This window comes from Harpia harpyja, chromosome 4 (assembly GCF_026419915.1).
Source record: "Harpia harpyja isolate bHarHar1 chromosome 4, bHarHar1 primary haplotype, whole genome shotgun sequence".
Lineage (NCBI taxonomy): Eukaryota > Metazoa > Chordata > Aves > Accipitriformes > Accipitridae > Harpia > Harpia harpyja.
In genome coordinates, this window is record NC_068943.1 from 26,668,303 (window position 1) to 26,687,739 (window position 19,437).

The 19,437-nt window shown below is 35.4% G+C and overlaps 1 protein-coding gene across 5 annotated transcripts in view; it reads right to left on the minus strand.

The window, feature by feature from the left end:
• PCDH17 (protocadherin 17) overlaps positions 1–19,437 on the minus strand; it is a 91,880-nt gene that overhangs the window by 49,848 nt on the left and 22,595 nt on the right. For 4 of the 5 annotated variants that reach the window (XM_052786027.1, XM_052786024.1, XM_052786025.1 and 1 more), the window contains exons 3-4: positions 12,247–12,305; positions 11,920–12,092 (exon numbers count right to left, since the gene is read on the minus strand). In XM_052786027.1, coding sequence (XP_052641987.1) covers positions 11,920–12,092; positions 12,247–12,305 — 232 coding nt within the window. The remainder of the gene's footprint in view (positions 1–11,919; positions 12,093–12,246; positions 12,306–19,437) is intronic. The other variant, XM_052786026.1, reaches the window with a different exon arrangement.

Sequence of the window (19,437 nt, forward strand, 5' to 3'; positions counted from 1 at the left end):
TTTACTACATGCTTCAAAGTTTTTGATACTTCTGTTAAAAATTTACATTTTTATTATTTGTTTTTTATTGTTTGAAAATTGTACTAAATGTTAAATACAAGTGTTCTGAGTTAATAACATAGTGCTTGCTTTGGGGACAGTTGCAAGCTGTAATATATTTTACCATATATTACTATGTGAACTTTCCAGTGTAATTCCATCTAAATATATGTTTTGAGAATGTCCTTATTTGTTTATTATAAGCCTGAATGCCAAAGAAAAAATATTTTATGCTATTATATGGTACTTCCAGTGATTTAAGGATATGCAGTATCAACTTTACATGATTTTATTTTAATTTTTATGGTCCGATTCAGTAGCGTGCTCTGGCTACTCTATGGTATTCTTGAGAAGCAAAAAGCAGCCACAGCACATTGGCAAGTTAAGCTGGGTTTAAAGCTTTCCTTGCAGCAGTGGCTGTAGTGTTCAATGTAGTTTTCTTTCTCCATTCCTCTCTACTCAATGCACTTTCCCTCAAAACCACCTGCCTTTCCTATGCACCCAGGTACTCCTACCTGGGTACCAGCCAGGTATTTTGGGGTCATAAAATTTTGCATTGAGAAAAGAGGGAAAAGAAAGTGGTACCTGACATTACTCAGGGTCACATTCAACTATCTGTGTTTTATAGCAGTCACAAATCTTATAAATATTTTAGTCAAACTGTTTTAATTTGCCTTTTTTTGAAATTATTTGCCTGTGGGCAAATACTAAGTCTATAAAAGAAATCAGGCTGAGAATTTGACAGAAATTGATTTCATAGACTATTTTGCAGCTTTTTCATAGAGAAAAAAATTGGTCTTTTTTAGGACTAGCCACGCAAGAATGACACATTTCTAGGGCCACATAATATGATTTCCCACATTACATGTGCAAAATTTCTACTGTAAGTAAAATATTCCTATGAAAGAGATGTGAAGCTGGTGCTTTCTGAAATTACTATAAAGGTGCAGTATGAACCTTATATACCTCCAGGGGAAAAAAAAAAAAAAAAAGAAAAAAGAAGTTATTTCTTCTTTAAATTAGAAGTAATTTGGGGTAAACATATAGACCTACATTGTCTTTATGTGAACTTTGCTTACAACACCAAAATACCATAGGGGTAAGGGACAGGATCCTCACTTCGAATCAAACTGGTAAAGTAGAAAAGAAATACCACATGCTAAAACTAATCACATGCATGAAGTGTAGGAGTATTCATATTCAGCAGTGCACACAAATCCAATATACGCTTCCTTAGGCCACGCAGATTACAGATGTGCTGCAGAAGTCTCTTCACAGTATCAGAACAGACACAGTTCCACTTGTGTTTCTGTTGTTCTTAGTCTGTATGTTTGACTCAGAGCCTGGAAGGTTGTTTGGACTCTGTAACTGCCTAGAGATCATGTCCAATATGCAACCTAAATGGCCTTTTTTTATGTAAGAACTACATTCATCTGTTCAAGAAAAAATTGGGTCACATCATAATAAAATTCTGTATGAAGAATTTAATTCAAAACTCTGAGAAACAGTCAAGTTGATAGACTACCCTCTAAAAATCCAAGGTGCGCTTCCCTATAATATTTAAGCAGACACTGCAATTATATTGTTATATATATAATGTTATATTTATACACATATACATATATATGTACATTATATGTACAGTACTATACATTATATATAAAGAGCTTCATTTTTTAAATACTGTTTTTCAACTGTGTATTTAAATTGACAGCTTTTGCCTCAGTATTATTATACTTTCCCAAAAACAAGCTTTATGATGTTTTATGTAAACAAATTTGTGAATTGTTCTCATACTTGCAGTTTAAAAAAAACCCATAGAATGTTTTAAAGCTTTACATTTTCCATACTGTTAAGATACAGATTTATATAGATTACAATCAAATTTTCAGGGATATCAGTTAATGATGTCTGATTTCTGTACTTATGCATATGCATGTGTACATATATAAACACACACGCTACATATACATACACAGTCTTGGTAATGTTAAAAGAAATAATAAAATATGAAGGATTTTTGATGTGTAGTCATATGAACATCCCCACTGATTAATATGAGACTGTTTATGTATAAAAAGCTGGAAGAATATGGTCATAAATTTTAAAAATACATTTACTGATCTTAAATAAAGGGTTTTTTTCTGTGCCACAGTATGACTTGGTTATACTGGGCATATGCTCCTCTCCATTTCATGCTGCAGAGGGGAGCAGATGGAATTAAATATAGCTTGGCATGCAGCACAGGGGCAGCCATGGAGCAGTTTTTTTTAGTACCACGCAGGCACTACCAGCTCCATATACATTAGAGATGAAACACAAAAAAAGGGCATGTCACCTTCAGGAAAGGGTAGTAGTCAGGGAACATCTGTTATACATGCAGTGTTCCCTGTAGAAAGAACTGTAACATGATGAAATATGCATCAAAAGTTCCCTATGCACTGAGGTACATTAAGTCCCTTTCAAACCATATGAAGCCCACTTGGGGAAGGGAGGTTATTTGAGTGCGGCAGCTGGAATAGGAGAAAGCAGCAGCAGGGAATGGAAACCAGCTGTCCTGCCATTCTGGAAATCAGGATGGGCAGTAGGTGCATAGAGGCTGATACACGGCATGCGTATTAGCACTGAGGCACAGAGAGTAGACAAAGTTTCGCTGAGCAGTAATTAGTTAATCATGCTGCAGCTCTGCCTCTGAGCAAAAAGTCCATGTTAAATGCTAAATACTATTATATTATGTCAGGGATTCTTGTTGTGAAGCACTACATAATCCACGTTCCCTGCAATTCTCTAGCACGGTGAGTTCTTCCTGCGAAAGAAGATGTTCGCAGACACAAGGCTGCAGAACGGCTCAGTGCAAAAGTTCCCTTTCAGTATGTTTTACTCAGGACTAGGCAGTATATTGCATGCTCACATTTAATTATGGCATCACAAAAAGCAGGGCTAGAGTGGATCCTCTGGCCCTGGGTAGGTTAAAATAAATCTAGGTTGCTGCTGACAAATACGTATTTAACCTGTTTTAAAAACTGCCAGGAAGGGGGATTCTTTAATTTACATGGGTAGCCTGCTTCAGTGCCTAGCTATCTTTATAAGAAAGTTCTCCCTCACAGGTAACCTAAATAGCCAGCCCAGCAAATTAAACAAAAAGAAAAGGAAAGAAAAAGCAATTGCCATCCTATTTATAACTACTTTTTATATACACAAAGACTTCTATTGTTTCCCCCCAGACTTTGTTCATTTAAACAAACACAGATTCTAAACAAACATTTCTTTTAAACTTCACCCACAGGCCCTGTTTTGTAAGCCTCTATTTTCTGCTGTTATTCTCTTTGTTGACTTTGAATTTGTCCAGATCTTCCTTAAAAATATCCCTACAAACTGAGTACAGTGGCTGTGTCACTAATTAGAGTGTGCTGCAACTCTGGCCCAAATTAAATTATGCCACTTTTCTCCCTCTGGAAACCAGGGCATAGGAGGAAAGTAGTATGTACACAGAAAAAGGGCCAGGAAAAGGACAGACTGGATTTCTGTGTACAGAAAATAGGAGATACTCTTTGTTCCAGAAGAACAAAATACAATTGGTATTACTCCAACTGAAGCATTGCTGAATGGAATAATTAACTCCTGTCTCTTATTTAAGACACTTCTGTTATGTCTTCCCCAGCTGAACATAAAACTATTGATAAGTACAGTCCAAGTTCATGTTTCCAGCTAATACACATTAGCTTTACAGTAACTCCATCTGCAGAATATTCCTTCCTTTTGGTAACAAGAATTGGCTACAATGGGATTGTATCAAAACTTGACTAATACCCTTGTTTGTCATATCTGTATTTCTGCTGACTCACTAAGAGGAGATACAATCATACAATGTTGAATTAAAATGAGAAAGAGAGATGTTGTATTTATTTTGTCTCCTTTATGTAACTGAATAAACACACAGGATTTCATATGTGTATGTTTTTTAAACTAGAATTCTATGTAAGCTTAATTAAAAGAAAATTGTAAATACACCATACGAGGATGTTTTCAGACACAGACTGAGAGGCAGGAATAAACTCTCTAGTCCCATTAAAATCGTTTCCATGATATTAAGTTTCCATCCAATATATGAATATATGCCCTAAAATTTTCATTAACAAAAGTAAGCACAGGCAGAGAACATCCATTTACTACCCAGGGAAATGCATAAAGCCTGAAACAATGAAAACTATCTATTTTCTGATTTCCTTGTTTCAAAAGTTGTTGATCTTTCTATGCCCCCACTTTTCTTTCAATTTATAGAAAGAATCTGAAAAGAATAAATGTTAGCGGAAGATAATGATTTTGACATAGAAGGGCCTCATCTTACTGAGAACTGCAAATCCTTCTCTTGCTCTTCTAGTGGGAATAAAGCAAAAAGATAACTTATGGATTCTAAGCCTTCCAAGAACAAACTGCAGTACAATGACTGTGCTCAGCCCTGGGAAAGGCGGTGTCAAAACAGAGAGTACAGAAAGGAAGTAATGAGATTTCCACTAGTGACAGGGGAGGGATATTCTGCTTTGCTGCCTTTAAAGCAAAGCATGAAGAAATAAGCACCAACACCTACAGCACCCAAATGTTGGAATTTCCACTCACGTCTCAGACATGAGACTTATGGTAACAGACTTGTGATCTTAAAGTGCATGTTATGCATTAATTTGCAAATAAGCTCATCAAAGAAAACTCTAAAATTTATTAATACTTTTATCAGTACAGCCTCAATCTTTTAAGTCGTTAGTAATGATATATCTTAATTGATTTGGTGGTGAAGCTTCCAATGAAAACAAAATATAGGGCAAAAATATAGAAAATTTTCAACCGCTGAATTAATTTGCAATTATAAAATAAGTAGAAATAATGGGGGTGAGAAATGAAATTACCTGAAAAATGTAGCATAACGCACCAAATGGTGCATAGATGAAGCTGTGCTGAATGGCTATAATCCCCCACAGTGACATGTTTTGCATGTGTACAGATGCAGAAAGTTCTTTCTGCATGTTTTGAAAGTCAGTTATAGAAATTTCCCCCCTAATTTGTAGCTAAATACATTAATTAAATGTGGGATATGCTATTCACAAAACTTCACTGCTACTAGACACATGATGATAATAATCTGCCAGATGCTGAAACGTGCACCTGGTTAAAAACCTGGTTTGGCAGAGCTCAACTCCAGTTGAAAAGCAGGATACTAGGCAATAACAGGCAGCAATAATAGGCTAAAATACTCTGATGCAAAGTGTATTCACTGTCACTTCAGTTGCCAGAATGTTTGCACTGCTTTTCTATTTTGTATCAATGAAGGCAGATAAGTAAGTAGGCGAGGTATTAAGCTAATCCATCCCTTTTTTATTAGGATTTCACTTCACTTCCTTTTCTGACTTCTTTTAGGACAAACACCTGCTTCCTCAAACTTCTACTTCCTCACCTGGATAGCCTTCCCTGAAATGCAAAGCTGCCCGTATACTTAGGAGAAGAGTCCACTACGGAGGGAAGCTATGCCTGGGAACGCTCTCATCTCTAACGACGAAGCACGAAACAAACTGGACTCTGCTTTGAAGCACACCTGATTATCATTCAACCTGACGTCACCCAGTGTCACTCACAAGTCTCGATTCAGTATTGAAATAACTGAAATGTGAAAAAGGAACCTAAATTGACTCGTAGACTAGTAGATGGTCTAAAAATAAAACTTAAAAGCAGAAAAATGTTCAACGTAACTGCCACAGAGGGAAAAAAGAAATCTTTAATACTCTGAGTAAATAAAAGTCGGTAGATACAAGAGGTTTGTCTTTATTTTGCCCAAATCCATCATATAATTTGCTCAAGACATAATACAGCAACAGATATGTCATGGATTACTGGGTATTAACATGAGAAAGGTTATGACAATCATTTGTACAGCAAAGACAACTGACCTGTATTCCTCTCTCTAGTTCATTAACTTAGGTTCAAAGGGAGAATATTATTCTGATCTCTCACAAAAGGGCATTACAGAACATTTGCATAGCCTTGCTCAGCCTAGGTAAGGAGGAAGTCTTGCAAAAGTGTTACCTAGATCATCTTTAAATGAGTGTTTGACATCAAGGCACTTAGAACATTTAAAACTTTTATGAGAACTCCTCTGACTAAAAATGAAATATATTAATTTAAAACTTTAATACCAGTAGAAGTTTCAATATTACCATTCAACAAGGACTTCATAAGAAGGATGAGACCAATAATAATGCTGCTAATTTTCTTAAATTTAGAAGTACTGTTTCGCTGAACAAGGTACTCACAGCAGAAAAGTAGCAAGGAAGTACTGGCAGTGGCTTAAATGTCATAATGAACTTGTTAGACACACTGGAGTGGACACTGAACAAGTCTAAATATGGCCTTATTCTTCTTAAAAGCCTGTAGTTCCACGTACATTTTTAGTCTTAAATTAAAAATCCCACTATTAGAATGAGGCCAAAATCAAATATCTCCAGGGTGTTGATAACAAATTTGGTCAATCAGAACCAGTTACAGAACAGATAAGTTAGTCTTTGACCTATGTTAGTCTTCATCTAGGATCACACATGTGCTTGCATAAAGCACAGAAACCAAAAAAAGGAGAGAGAAGAATACACGGAAAAGCACAAATGAAAGGGGAAAAAATAAATCTCATTTTGTGTGGGCTTCACCTAACCATTTCCAGAATTTACAGTTCTAGAAACAGATACTACTAAGTCATACTAAGAAAAGGAAATAGACTCCCAATACAATTAAGTTACTCTTGTAGCTTGCCTGGATATCAATTAATCAGGTGAAAGTGAAGAATGATTATTGTGTGCAAGTCCTGACATACAACAGCAAGTTAGCATCTTACCTGACCATGTTAGGGGTAAGCAAGTTGGAAGGGACGATAGTCCTGGACAGAAAGACTCTTAGGTGGTGTCAGAACAAGTAGTGCGGTCTGACAGCTAGTCACATTCTGGGCACAGAGAGAATGTGATAGGAGATGTTCTGTCCAGGGGAAAAAACCTACGGGAGGAAGCAATGTTGAACAAAATGTTTCACAGGTTGTGTCAGCTCTGGGGGGACTCCCAGTGTCCATCAGTTTCTCAGTGGAGGCCATCACCAGCTGTGAGAACTTTGAAAAGAAATATTTCTCCCCAATATTCTTTTTCCATTACCTCATTAAGCTGATGTACTCATAAAAGAACCCATCATCCCCAATGGCATGGAAAGCATTGGTGATGATGTCAGACAGCAGAAATTTGCTTGATGAACTTTCTGCACTTATCAGTCTAGACTGATTCTCAGACAGTTAAACAGAACGGATTTTAATTATCCTACAGGCTCAAGCAAGATTATGGCAAGAAAATCAATAGATGGTTCAGAAAAAATCTTCATAAAAAATTCTGATAGTTTCTGCTCTGCTGGAGATGGATAATGCAGGATACTCGATTTCAGGGATCATTCTTGTTTAGAAATAGAGAATGTAAATGTAGAAGTTACTACAGACTCATTCTGTGAACGTGTTAGGTGGACAAACTCAAGAGTTAACAGTATTCATAGAGGTTCTGTAACACTGATATAGCTTTTATTCCTAAGACTGTTGCATGCAGGACTGCATCAGCTGTGATGCAAATGTAGTTTTGTTGCAACGATGAAGAAAGAAGTATTATATTTTTAAGTTATATTTAATATGTCTTTTTTTTTTTCCTGAGGATACATTACAGTCCTTTTATACTAGTCATCCATGTCCCAGATTAAAACGGTGCTGTTCTACAAAGAAGCCTAGTGAGCAATACAGGTCCTAGAGGAGCCTCTGACACCAACGCTAAAGAAGAGTTTTCTTTTACCCTTCCTCCAAGGAGGTGCCTCCACTTTTCGTTTATTCTCAGGATCCGTGCTACTGTTCACAAGGCAAGAGCACATGCAGAAATGCCCCCTCTGTGGGATGCAGGTGTGAACGGGAAGGGCACGTGTTGAAAGAAAGATGCAATGCACAGTAATAAAGCAAAATTCAACACAAAGCTACCGAATTTGGAGATACTTAATCCCTTGGATATTTTTGACAATGACATGAAAATGTAGATTTATGTTAAAGCAAGAAAACACAGACAGCAAAAAAACCAAAAGAAAAAGAAAGGAAAAACTCCTGGGAAAATCTAACAAAGACAATGATTTATGAGTAACTACAGAAATGTTCATAACTCTATTGTTTTACTGATTATAAGGTAAACATATCCAGGATTCACTAAGAAAAGTATAAAATGTACATCTTGCCATTGTACTGCTTATTTGCAGATACCATTTATGGTTTACAATATCATTTTCAGTTTTGGATATCTCTTCAAGAAATACAGATTAGTGCTGTTATGCTTAAACCATACCAAACAAAATGATTATTCTGTTATTTATATATAAAATGTGAATAATATATGCTACTTCAGGTGAAATAAACAGGTAACTTGACAGATGTATTCAAAATTATTAATTCTTGTAAGTCTTCTACGTAGGGCGATCTCAAACTGTCCAAACTAGTGACAGGGTTTAAAGTCTCAGCAGCAGAAGTGAAAAAAGAGAGGTAAACAAAACAAATCTATCTAAAACCATTCTGTTGAAAAAGTAGCATACGTGTGGAACAAGCTGCTTAGTAAGACAGCTGATTCAGATAGCATAAGTAAGCTTAAGAGACAGCTAGATATTTTTATGCAGAAAGTGGCTTGGAATTCACAGCAAGAGAATATATGGTTGAGATAACTAAAACGGGACATGCTTATTTTAACACAAGACTTACTGTCCCGATAACTTTTATAGGGCTGGGCTTTTTTTCCCCTTTCTTTCCATTAAGGCCAAGTGTAGAGCTTTCATAAGCATTTCATAATTATATCTAATTTGCATTATCTTTCCCATTTGTGTGAATGCTTACAATCACCACCAGACAAAACTTGCTATCTGGAGATACTTTCCTTGAAATCAAGTATTTTAATAGTAAACTTACTGAGGCTTTACCATTCACTGTTTTTACCATTTTAATGCAAATCATAAAATAAGCTTGATTGCCTCCCATCCCATGCTGAAACCAGATGTTTTGTCTACAAAAATTATTTTTTCATAAAATTTCCTACTTCTCTATTACTGATAGAAGCACAATTGCTGTAGTGCTACTGACACAATTTTTTTCTCAATATGACCATTTATTTTTCAAGCTGTGTAGGCTAGAGTTGCTCAAAACTGTAGCTAAACTACTGGTACCACTATCATTCTTATTACTGCCATGGGTAGAACTGGACCCGTGACAATAGTGTTTGGAATTACATACAGAGGATGTCAAACTCAAACTTAACTCTTTTTAAAATTAGGAATCACAAGTCAAGATCCTGAATTCACAGTTAATCCTGCTCTTTTTTCAAAAATGCCAGAAAATCTAATAATTAGCACTGTTCTAAAAGCAGAAGTTAAACTATTTTAAATATCTTTAAAAAACAATACTCAAGCCTGAAACTTTGCTACAAAATAGTGAATTCCCATCCCTGCGCACAACCCAGAATGATGACAGAACCACAACTTCTGATACTGCTTCAGGCTCTGCCATAGACAATTCTTTCTAGCAAGCTACTCATCTCTTTTTCCCAGAAAACAATTTTTCTCTAAAGAAAATGCAATCCTTTTTCTATCCTAATCACATATATTGTATTTCTCACCCTCCTTCAACTTGGCTTATGAGCAGAGAAAGCAATTTTGTTTATCTTCTCTCCAAACAGAAAAGTTACTTTGGACTAAGAGCCCTAATCGTAGGAAGCTCAATGACAAGCGATCATTGATTTCATTGGGAACACCACATTGCACCACATTTGTTACTGCGATGATCTGTAACCCCATAAGGTGCTCGCCGCAGGTTCAGTTTTCATAATATGCCAATGATTTTATTACAGCACACTTGAGACGGAAGAGTTCGTACAAGTAAACAAATGGCTATCATTACCATCTGTAATTATATTTGGGGAAAAAAAGTAAAGAAAAAGAAAAAAAAAGTACTTTGTCTCTCTCTATCCTCATTTTTTTTTTTTTCTCAGTAAGAAAATTCACATAAATACCCACCGCTGCAGTTCAGTGGCTGACAGTACTTAACATTTACAGTTCAATATATGTTTAATAAGAATGTGAGGAATTCATATGAGCCACTGGAATAAGATGTTTCTTGATGAATAGGGTCCCTCATCTAGATATAATGACAAGTGCAAACCTCCATATAATTCTTTACATTACAACGAAAATAAGCAACAGGAATGGTTGGCTTAATCTGCTTACAGAGTTTTTATATTTTGACCAGTATGGAGCTTGATGTTGCTGGACAAACTGCAATATTATGACCTCTGGCCATACAGTCCTTTTCTAAAAAACCACACATTTTTAATTTGAGTAGTAAATAATTTTCCTAATGAAACTTTTAAAATTTTAGAAGTCTTTCGTGGCTGTACTTGATAGATAGAAATCCAGAGATATTGTCTTTTTCTTACACAAAACTGAAAAAATTAGACACACACTCAAACAGCTGCTTAAAAAAAAAAGTATTCCAGTACTGCATCTTTATACAGATCAATGTCCAATTATAAGCAGAGAGTTGCTGTGGCAAAAGGTCAGAAAAAAATAATCTTTCTGGCATTTATTACTTGGAAAATAAGGTCATATATGAGGTCAACCTTCAAATATATACAGAATAAATTATACTGCAGCATTCTAAATATTCTACACAGCAAAAATTATATTGCAGTCTCAACATAATCAGAAAAATGAAGTTGAACATGTATTTTCTGATGGCAGTACTACAGATCAGACTAGACTAAGAGGCAAAAACCCTAGGTCCAATTGGTCAACAATTAATAAAAATCTTTTAATGTATTTCTGCTTAATTATAAATATAGCTTCTTATTTAGGCTGGCTTATTTAATAATGTTTTAAATGTCTTTAACACTGAAACGTCTTCCCCACAGCAAATTGAAATAATAGCAAACATACAACACATTTTAAAATAATTCAGTGGTGCACTTCCTTATTGCTTATAGCCTAGAAGCAAAACACAAACACACACAATGCTGGAGTACTCAGTCTGTCTGATGCTTTTAAAAAAGTGTCTGAAATAAAAGACCTCATAATTAGATAAAACACATCTGGAAAAAAATGAATTAGATGCAGAGTATGAGGAAATAAACATGCTTGTTTGTCAGAATGAATGCTTGCAGAGAGCACTGTCATTGTCCCGATATAAGTCATTTTAGCTGTTTCACGGACACTCATCTTTGGTACCTCCACAGGATGTGAATGAAATTATACTGAAAATCAGATTATGTTATTATTTGACACTTCTCATGCTACTATTAATTGTGAAATCAACATTACAAATAGGAAAATACATCCATGAAATGAAAACATCTTCTGATCCATTTTTACTCTTGTCTGTTATCCCAAGCCTCTTTTCTTTTCCTCTTCTCCAAACTACATGAGGAATGTAAATGACTGGTGTTCTTTTATCTGTTGTAGTCGTGTCTAGTTTGAATTTCCAAATCACACTTTGGCAGAAGGACTGTATGTAATATATCACAGGCAATGCCAGTGGTGATAAAGTATATTCTAATCATTTTAGATAAGTACTAATTTTTTTCTTTTTTTTTTTAAATCTACTTTGGATACTTGCTGTTTCATTTCATGTTTGTTCTGAAAGACACTGAGCATTCTTTGCTCTGGGCTAGCTAGGACATTTACTGTTTTCTCTGATAGTATTATCAGTAGGCTATTCCACCCTGATAAATCGCAACTGCAATACTAATAGGTTTATAATGACAGCTTAAACTCGACACTTTAGTAAGCATTGGAGGCTTCACTCACCTTGTTCAAGTGGCTGGCTTTTAGTTGAAGTAGTTTTCATCTTGAGTGCCTCCCTAACAGACATGTCACAGCAGGAGCCTTTGTTAGTGTCTTGGTCACTGTCAGCCTGATCACTGTCCCCATGCCCGCTGTCCCTCAAGCTGGCTCTTTCTGGATCCTTGAATGTGGAGCTACTGAAATACATATTAAAAAAAAAAAAAAAAAGAAAAAAAAGAAAAAGAGAGAGAGTTGTATTTACTTGTTCTAAGTTGAATTGTACTCTCTGGCAAAGCAATTTTGACAAGAATGCAAATGGGGAAGCCGAGAAAGTTATTTAATAGGCCTTACCTTTGAACAAACTGCTGCCTGCTGCCCATGTAATTGGGCTCTGCGGGAAAATTGTCTGTCTGTGAAAGAGAAGGAAAAAAATACGTATAGTTGTACACTGGACAAATCTCCTGCAGAGCAACAAGATTTCCTAGAGGAGAAATGATTAATAATTCAAAAATTCCCTTAATCTTCAGATTTGTACATTTTAATTAAATTGGAAAATGCTGGCATGTAATTATGTGCTCAGAACAATTAAATGATTCCGGTCCACAAATTACCTGCTAAAGTAAACAATGAGGCTCCAATAAGTGGCATTCTCTGTTAGTAACCTGACAGATGACACTGTTTATGTTTTTTCATTAGTTAGATATTAAGACTGATGGTTATTGAAAATGAGAGAAAAAATTACTTTTGCATAATACTAATTTTTAATCATAATTACATCATCTACTGGGATTCTGAAGCCCTTACTTCTGTAATACAATTTCATGTATTGCTATATAACTCTTGAATTGAAAAAAAATAAACAAAAAAATCAAGAAAATTTATGGCTGATTAGCTGTGGGGTTTTTAAATGCCACTGGAAAGGTGCAAGGATGAAAATATTTGGATTTTCTCTCTTTAATTTTCATCAGTATTAATAGCTATGTCAGAATAATGAGAACCACACATGCAAACAGGAACATTAAATGACTGTTGTAGACAAGTAGTTTTTAAAAGAAGATACTTTCATTAAGTCTGTCATGAGTATATTTTTAGCAGCATGAGCTAAGTAACTGTAGAAGCAGAAGTATTTACAGCATCCAGACCAACATGGAGTCCTGCCAAAGGGAACTGAATTCCCCTTGTATCATCAGCTGAAGTTCTTTGGGAGAAAGAGAGACTGCATCTTTCACAAAACTCCATATACTGTACATTCACACACGTCACTTCTTCTTGCAGCTGACCTAGCGACAGAGCTTCTACTGTTTTCTGCATCACTTCACATCACACCACTATGCTTCGCAGCAGCTATGAGTTTTGCAACAGCGTCTAGCGTATCTGTATCAGTAACACAGGCAGTGCTCAATTAATGGAGCAGAAAGCCCAAGGTAACGTTTAATGTCGCACAACAAGTGTTTACCCAAGTGACTGGTCTCAGATATTTGGTTTTGCCTGCCGCTCCCCGGTCTATTTTTTTAGCTTTGTTTGGGGATTATAGGTAGGGGTAATTAGAAATATTTGCTACTGCTTCTTCTATGGTTGGAATACTGGAGCTTGGAAAAGATGCATGAAGTTACACCTGAAATTTAACAGTCATTGCTGTTTGCAACAGGAAATAGGTAGCCACCGTGGCACTCCAAGGTACATGTGAAATAGATGTGCTTATATACCATGGATATCTTGTGTCATTTACGGAAGGGATGGAAGATAAAGAGTTATCTTTTGTTTGGCATGTATGAAGTCAATTTACGCTGTACTTTCTTTTTGTTTCTAGTTAAATCTTTTGGTTCAAAAATTAGGATTATAACACACATTGTGTTCACATTTTGAAGCTGTTTCTAATTTAAGCTGTAGCATACGTAGCATTGTATGTGTCACTACAAAAATAATCTTATGTTTTATCAGTGAATTTTCTTTTATGATAAACTGTACGATAGAATGAGTTTTTACTCGTCTGTTTTCAAAATATAGCATAAAGAACCTATGCTTAAAATTCTGAATGATTTTTTATCATATCAAAATTGCACATAATTTTGAAATCTGGATGTTTATGTCCAGCTAGAGCCTTGCTCTTCAGCAGTATTATTAAAAGATGGGCTTATGAAAGTTCTTAAATATGGCCTAAGCAATGCAAACAATATGCTATATTACAGAAGGAGAATTGTGAAGATCTGGGACATCAACCTCAGTCTTGTATCACTGCTTTTCCAAGTCAGCGTTTCAGAAGGTGATTTCAGCTACAGGTATCCAAACTTTTTAAAATCTGGCCACTTCAATTAGGGGGTGGTTTAGTGCTTTGCACTTAAAACCAGACAAGATCCTGGTTTTCATACATGCAATTAGAATAAAAGCTTGTCTTAACTTTTAACATGTTCCAATGAAACATGTTCCATATGAAAACAAATATTGAAAACAAAATAAAAGGAAGAAATGGAGGCGTAAAGATAAATACTTCAGCATTCTTGTATGTAATCTCTTAAATGTAGCACATCATATTTTGGAAGCAGCCTTAATTCTTCCTTTTATTCTTTTCTTGTTGCAAATTGTAAACTAGTATCTCTTCTGTGTGCAGCAAATCTACCTCATATATACACACATATAATCATTATGACACTCACAGAGCCCAAGACTTCTCAATCCAAATAAACTATTACAATTGCAGACGTCTATTTTCTAGGTCTAGTATCTCAACTATAGATGCCCAGGAAAACTGACCTTATGCTTTTACTTATGTAAGACATCTGCCTCCTCCTAAACACAGCTGCTACTAGAATCAACATTTCCATTTTTCATGTCATTGTCAGGCAAAATGCCTGCTATGAAATGCCTTTTCATCAATTCTCTGCCATTAGAAAAGTCGGACTTTTGCCCTGGAATTAATTATACAACCTCCTTAAAGATGGTGCTAAGAACTTATCTATAAGCTGGATCACAGTAAGAACTTGTCATACTTTTTGTTTCTGCCTTTTTATAGCAAAAAAAAGCATTTCACACACCCTGGACTAGCCAAGATATAAATTTTAAAACAGAAGTTATGACTACATCTTAGCTGCCATCTTAAAAATGGGAGCTGTTTCTGAGAAATTCTGTATTTATGGTAATACTTAATGACCTTTAACTCGATAATAATTTGACCAATTTCCTTCATGTTGTATTTTGCAGCAATACAAACAGTTGGGTGCCATGTTACAGTGAGTTCATTGCTGCAAAAGAACAAATGTAATTAATACTTGATAACCATATACAGCCACAGAGCTTGGAGTTGAATTCTTTTCCTTCTGCTCTAAAGCATTAGACCTCCTATGAACTACAAAAGTATGAAGCTCATGTTGAGCTGTAACAGGGCACTCCGAGATACAGGCAGCAAAGAGAGAATTACTTCATGTATGATAATATCTACAAAAAATTGGGATAATAAACATTTAATTTTAAGGCTAGGCAGTTTAGAGGAATCTTAGAAAGGTAAGCATCCACTTCACAACGGATTACAGAGAGGTATGAATGTCTATCATCTCCCTTAAACACTTTTCTTTTAAAATCCCAGTTGAAATGAGAGGTCATATACTTAAAATTTTTACACTTTAACATCTACGGAAGTCATATTACCCATTTCAGCTCATGCATTAATCATACCTCTTTACACTGCATAGCTGTAACTCTAAGAAATGAGTGCTACTTTAAAATCTATCAACAGCAAATTAACTCTTTGTTCTTCTCCAGGTATGCAGCCCTTTCTAGGAAACCTGAACCGACATGCCTCTCTGTTTGCCTCCAGTTTTAAGGTAGGTTTCCGTTCACCTGCAGATAACCATCTAAAAGCTAGTCACCTCCTCTAAGCTAATCAGCCAAGCTCCCTCTATAAGCATTAGAGACATACAAGATACTTCATCCTATTTGGGGCACCTAGCTTTACGTACGTACTGCTACTGGAAATTACTTTCACTAATAACTATAGGGGAATCTAAATGACAAGCAAGATGTCCAGTGTAATAGCTAAAGCTAAGTAAGATGCATCATATCAGAAGTGAATTACATGGAATTACAATCTCCTGATAAATAACCAAAAATTACTCAAATACCAGCACCGTTAGCCTCCTGAAGAACCAAATAAAATGAGCTCCACTCTTAGCCCCCCCTAAGAAAACTGCCGGAAAAAATCCATCTCTAAAAGTCACCAGAGTTAAACAGTAAAGACATGTTTTCTGTCTCTGTGATTCAAGGTTGAGGGCTGGAGTATCACCTAGGTTACCAATTACTAATACACAAGTTCTTCAGTAGGAAGAAAACATACTGGGACAAATGGTCTCTAAAACTAAAGCAAAAGCAGAACCGTCCACTGCCCTGGTTAGATACCAGAGAATTAAAGTCTGTGATGTCAACCTAACCATCCATAGCTCCCCTGGAGAAGAGGTCCTGGTTTTATAGCTCATTTTCACAGATTAGCGGAACCAGTTCATTTCCAGTGAGAGTATGCTGTTAAACCATTCAACCGATATGCTTTTTCACAGTTGCTACAATGGCCCTTTAAAAATACTTTTTTCCATCTACTTGTCCTAATATGTGACCCTAGAGTAAATTTGAAATTTTAGGAACACTGCCATTACTGCGATGTTGCAGAAAACTTCCTAAGGATTTCTGTACAGACGTTTTATACAGCTTTCTCAGAAGGATGAAGCTCATAAAAAAATGCCATTTTGAAAGAGATCAGAACACACATAAACCTTTCAAAAGCTACCAAAATTTAAAAAAGAGGGTTACTACCTTTCAGAATATATCTTACAGTTTGATTATGTTACCTTTTTCATTGGGGAGTTGAAGAGGAGGAAAGTAAAAGAAAAGGCAAATTAAACCTGTGCAAAATACACTTTTCCTGGTATGGAGTTTCAGATGTGGCAATATAATTGCTACAGCCTAGTAATGTGACTTGAAGAATCATTTACTGGCCAGTGTTTGCATGAACAACATGTAGAACATCCTTCAAGTGCTATCGTCAACTGTCTATCAAACCACTCATCCTATTACATGTGCTAGGGCTTGCGTATTAAGACCACACAGGGGCCTAGATAAACTACACCATATGAGTTTGGAATACTGAATTTTATAAATTCAAAATAAAACCATTCAGAGGTTTGAAAGTCAACTGTTAAGGTTCTACTAATTAATTCTAGAATGACTATGATTTCCAAAAGATTCATTTAGAGAAAGGAAAATTTAAAATTATGGCCAAGAACAGAGTATCAGAAACAAATTCCTCATAGGATCTATTAAGCTTAAATAATCTCATAGAAGAAAAAAAAAAAATGAAAGCTTCATCACTGGAAACAGTTTGAACTAGCCTGGGCAAAGAATTACACAATTAATTATGGGGAATATTTTTAGCAATGGGCTACATTAATCTCTATTCCTTTTTTATTTTTTTCATAAGTTCATGTTCACAAGGCATATGTGTTTACTTCTGTTGAAATGTTTTGATATTTTTATAAATAAAAAGGAATTCCACTGTGGCTCTGCACACATACATATTTTTTCAAAAACAGTCAGGATTAAAATTACAGCCCCATATTTATCAATCAGATTTCAGGGATTCTACTACTGCTCAGTAAGACAACGGTAGAGGACTTCACAAGGCTTCTGCTTTCAAGAATTCCTATAAAAAGCAGGCTGTCTATTAAAAATTAGAGGTTCCTAGCTATTTTCATTTTTTTTTTCCTTTTTAATCAAAATCATTGTTACAACACAATTCTGAAGGTTTCTAGCAATCTTTGGTGTATTCCATACTGTTTGAATAAAATTAGAGGAAAACAAAAGACAGTTTTCAATTCAACAGGTCTCTCTCCTAAAAAAAACAGAAATCCTAAAATCAACATGACTACAAAGAGAAAGATGGAGAAAATGAGAGAGAGAAAGAGGTGGGGGGAGAAAGAAATGCAATATTTAAGTATTCTTGACAAATTATGTCCAGAAATAATTGTCATATTAGGGAAAGATGTATTCTAAAATATATAAAAAAAGGACTTAGACATTAATCAGATTTATGAATATTAGACTACTAGAATATTCATAATTTTTTCTCAGAATTACAAGAACAAGTATCACATTTTCAGAAATGATACAATGCAACTCCATTTTATGTAGGTGTTCATACCTGGAACTACAATAAAGCAAAATGTCTTTGCTGACTCTAACTTCTTTTTAATTAAACATTAAATGCAAAAATGAAATGAAACATATCTCCCCTTTATCAGACTGCCACTTAATATCTAACTCAAGCATCTTGAGTGTCTTTTCTTAAAAAGTTTAATTCCAAGTATTCACCCTTGTTTCACGCCCATGAAACAAAGATCTTATATAATGGCAATCACTTTTGAAGACAAAAGAATTGTATTCTGCCAAATCTAGTTTTGAAAGAGCGACAATTGTCTTCATTTTGTTAGGAACAGTTTGGGTTCAACATAGTACAATTTTTCACAAAGACTTCTCAGCCAGTAAGTGTATATACTTAGCCTGAAGTAGTAGGTTTTGATTTCACAAGAGTTTTTTCATTAAGAAAATGTATTAGCCCCACAGGAAAAAAAAAAAAAAAAAAAAAAAGCTGGGCATAAACTTCTAATAAGTTATTCTACCTTTTTGAAAGATAAAATTAAATAAGTTTTTTTAACAAATCTTCTCCTAATACGTGCTCTCCACTCTCATTCTTTTGAAAATGTTTTTGAGACATAATTTATATGACATGTACATATTTGGGAAGATTCACACTTGCTGCAAAATGTGTATTTTGGTGTTAAAAGACCTACAATGTGTTTATGTGAATTTCTGACATAAGTAACATTCTTCAAAAGCACATTAAAAACACAGGGCAACAAAACCAGTCAGATGTACATGGCAATATCATTCACCAGGCTGCTGTACTCTATATCGAAGAGTGTTGGAGGCTTGTGTTTTCTCTTTCTCTTCAATGAGAAAAGCAAAACTGTGCGGGAAAGAGGTCCTGAGCCATTCAGTCAAATGCACAGAGTGACTTCTGAAAAGTGCAACTCTGCGGACGGAGACTACCATCATTTCCTGTAAGTGAAAGAATGCAGATTTTCCCCATATAAAGGCCTAGTCCATGTACTATTTTCTCTTAGCAAGTACCCTATCTGTTACTAAAAAAAATTATTCTTGATTCATGGCTTAAGCTTTCATATTAAGGTATTGCAGATATTCCAGCTGTGTTTGTACTACTGGCTTAATGAAAACAATTATTTCTTAAATTTTTACAAGAGTTTCCTCTGCAATGCACAGGACACAAAAGAATACAGAAGCCTAGGCTGTAGGGATTTATCACAGTGCAAGGATTAGAAGTCGCAAGGCCCAGTCAAGCTTCCTCTCACCTCATTGATGGTTGCACCGAGCCTGAAGACTGAAGAAGCTAAAAAGGTCACTATAGAGACATATTTTTAAGTGACCTTGTTAAAAAAGTAGACCCAAAAGACACTCAAAAGATGGGGTGAGAGCAGACCCTGA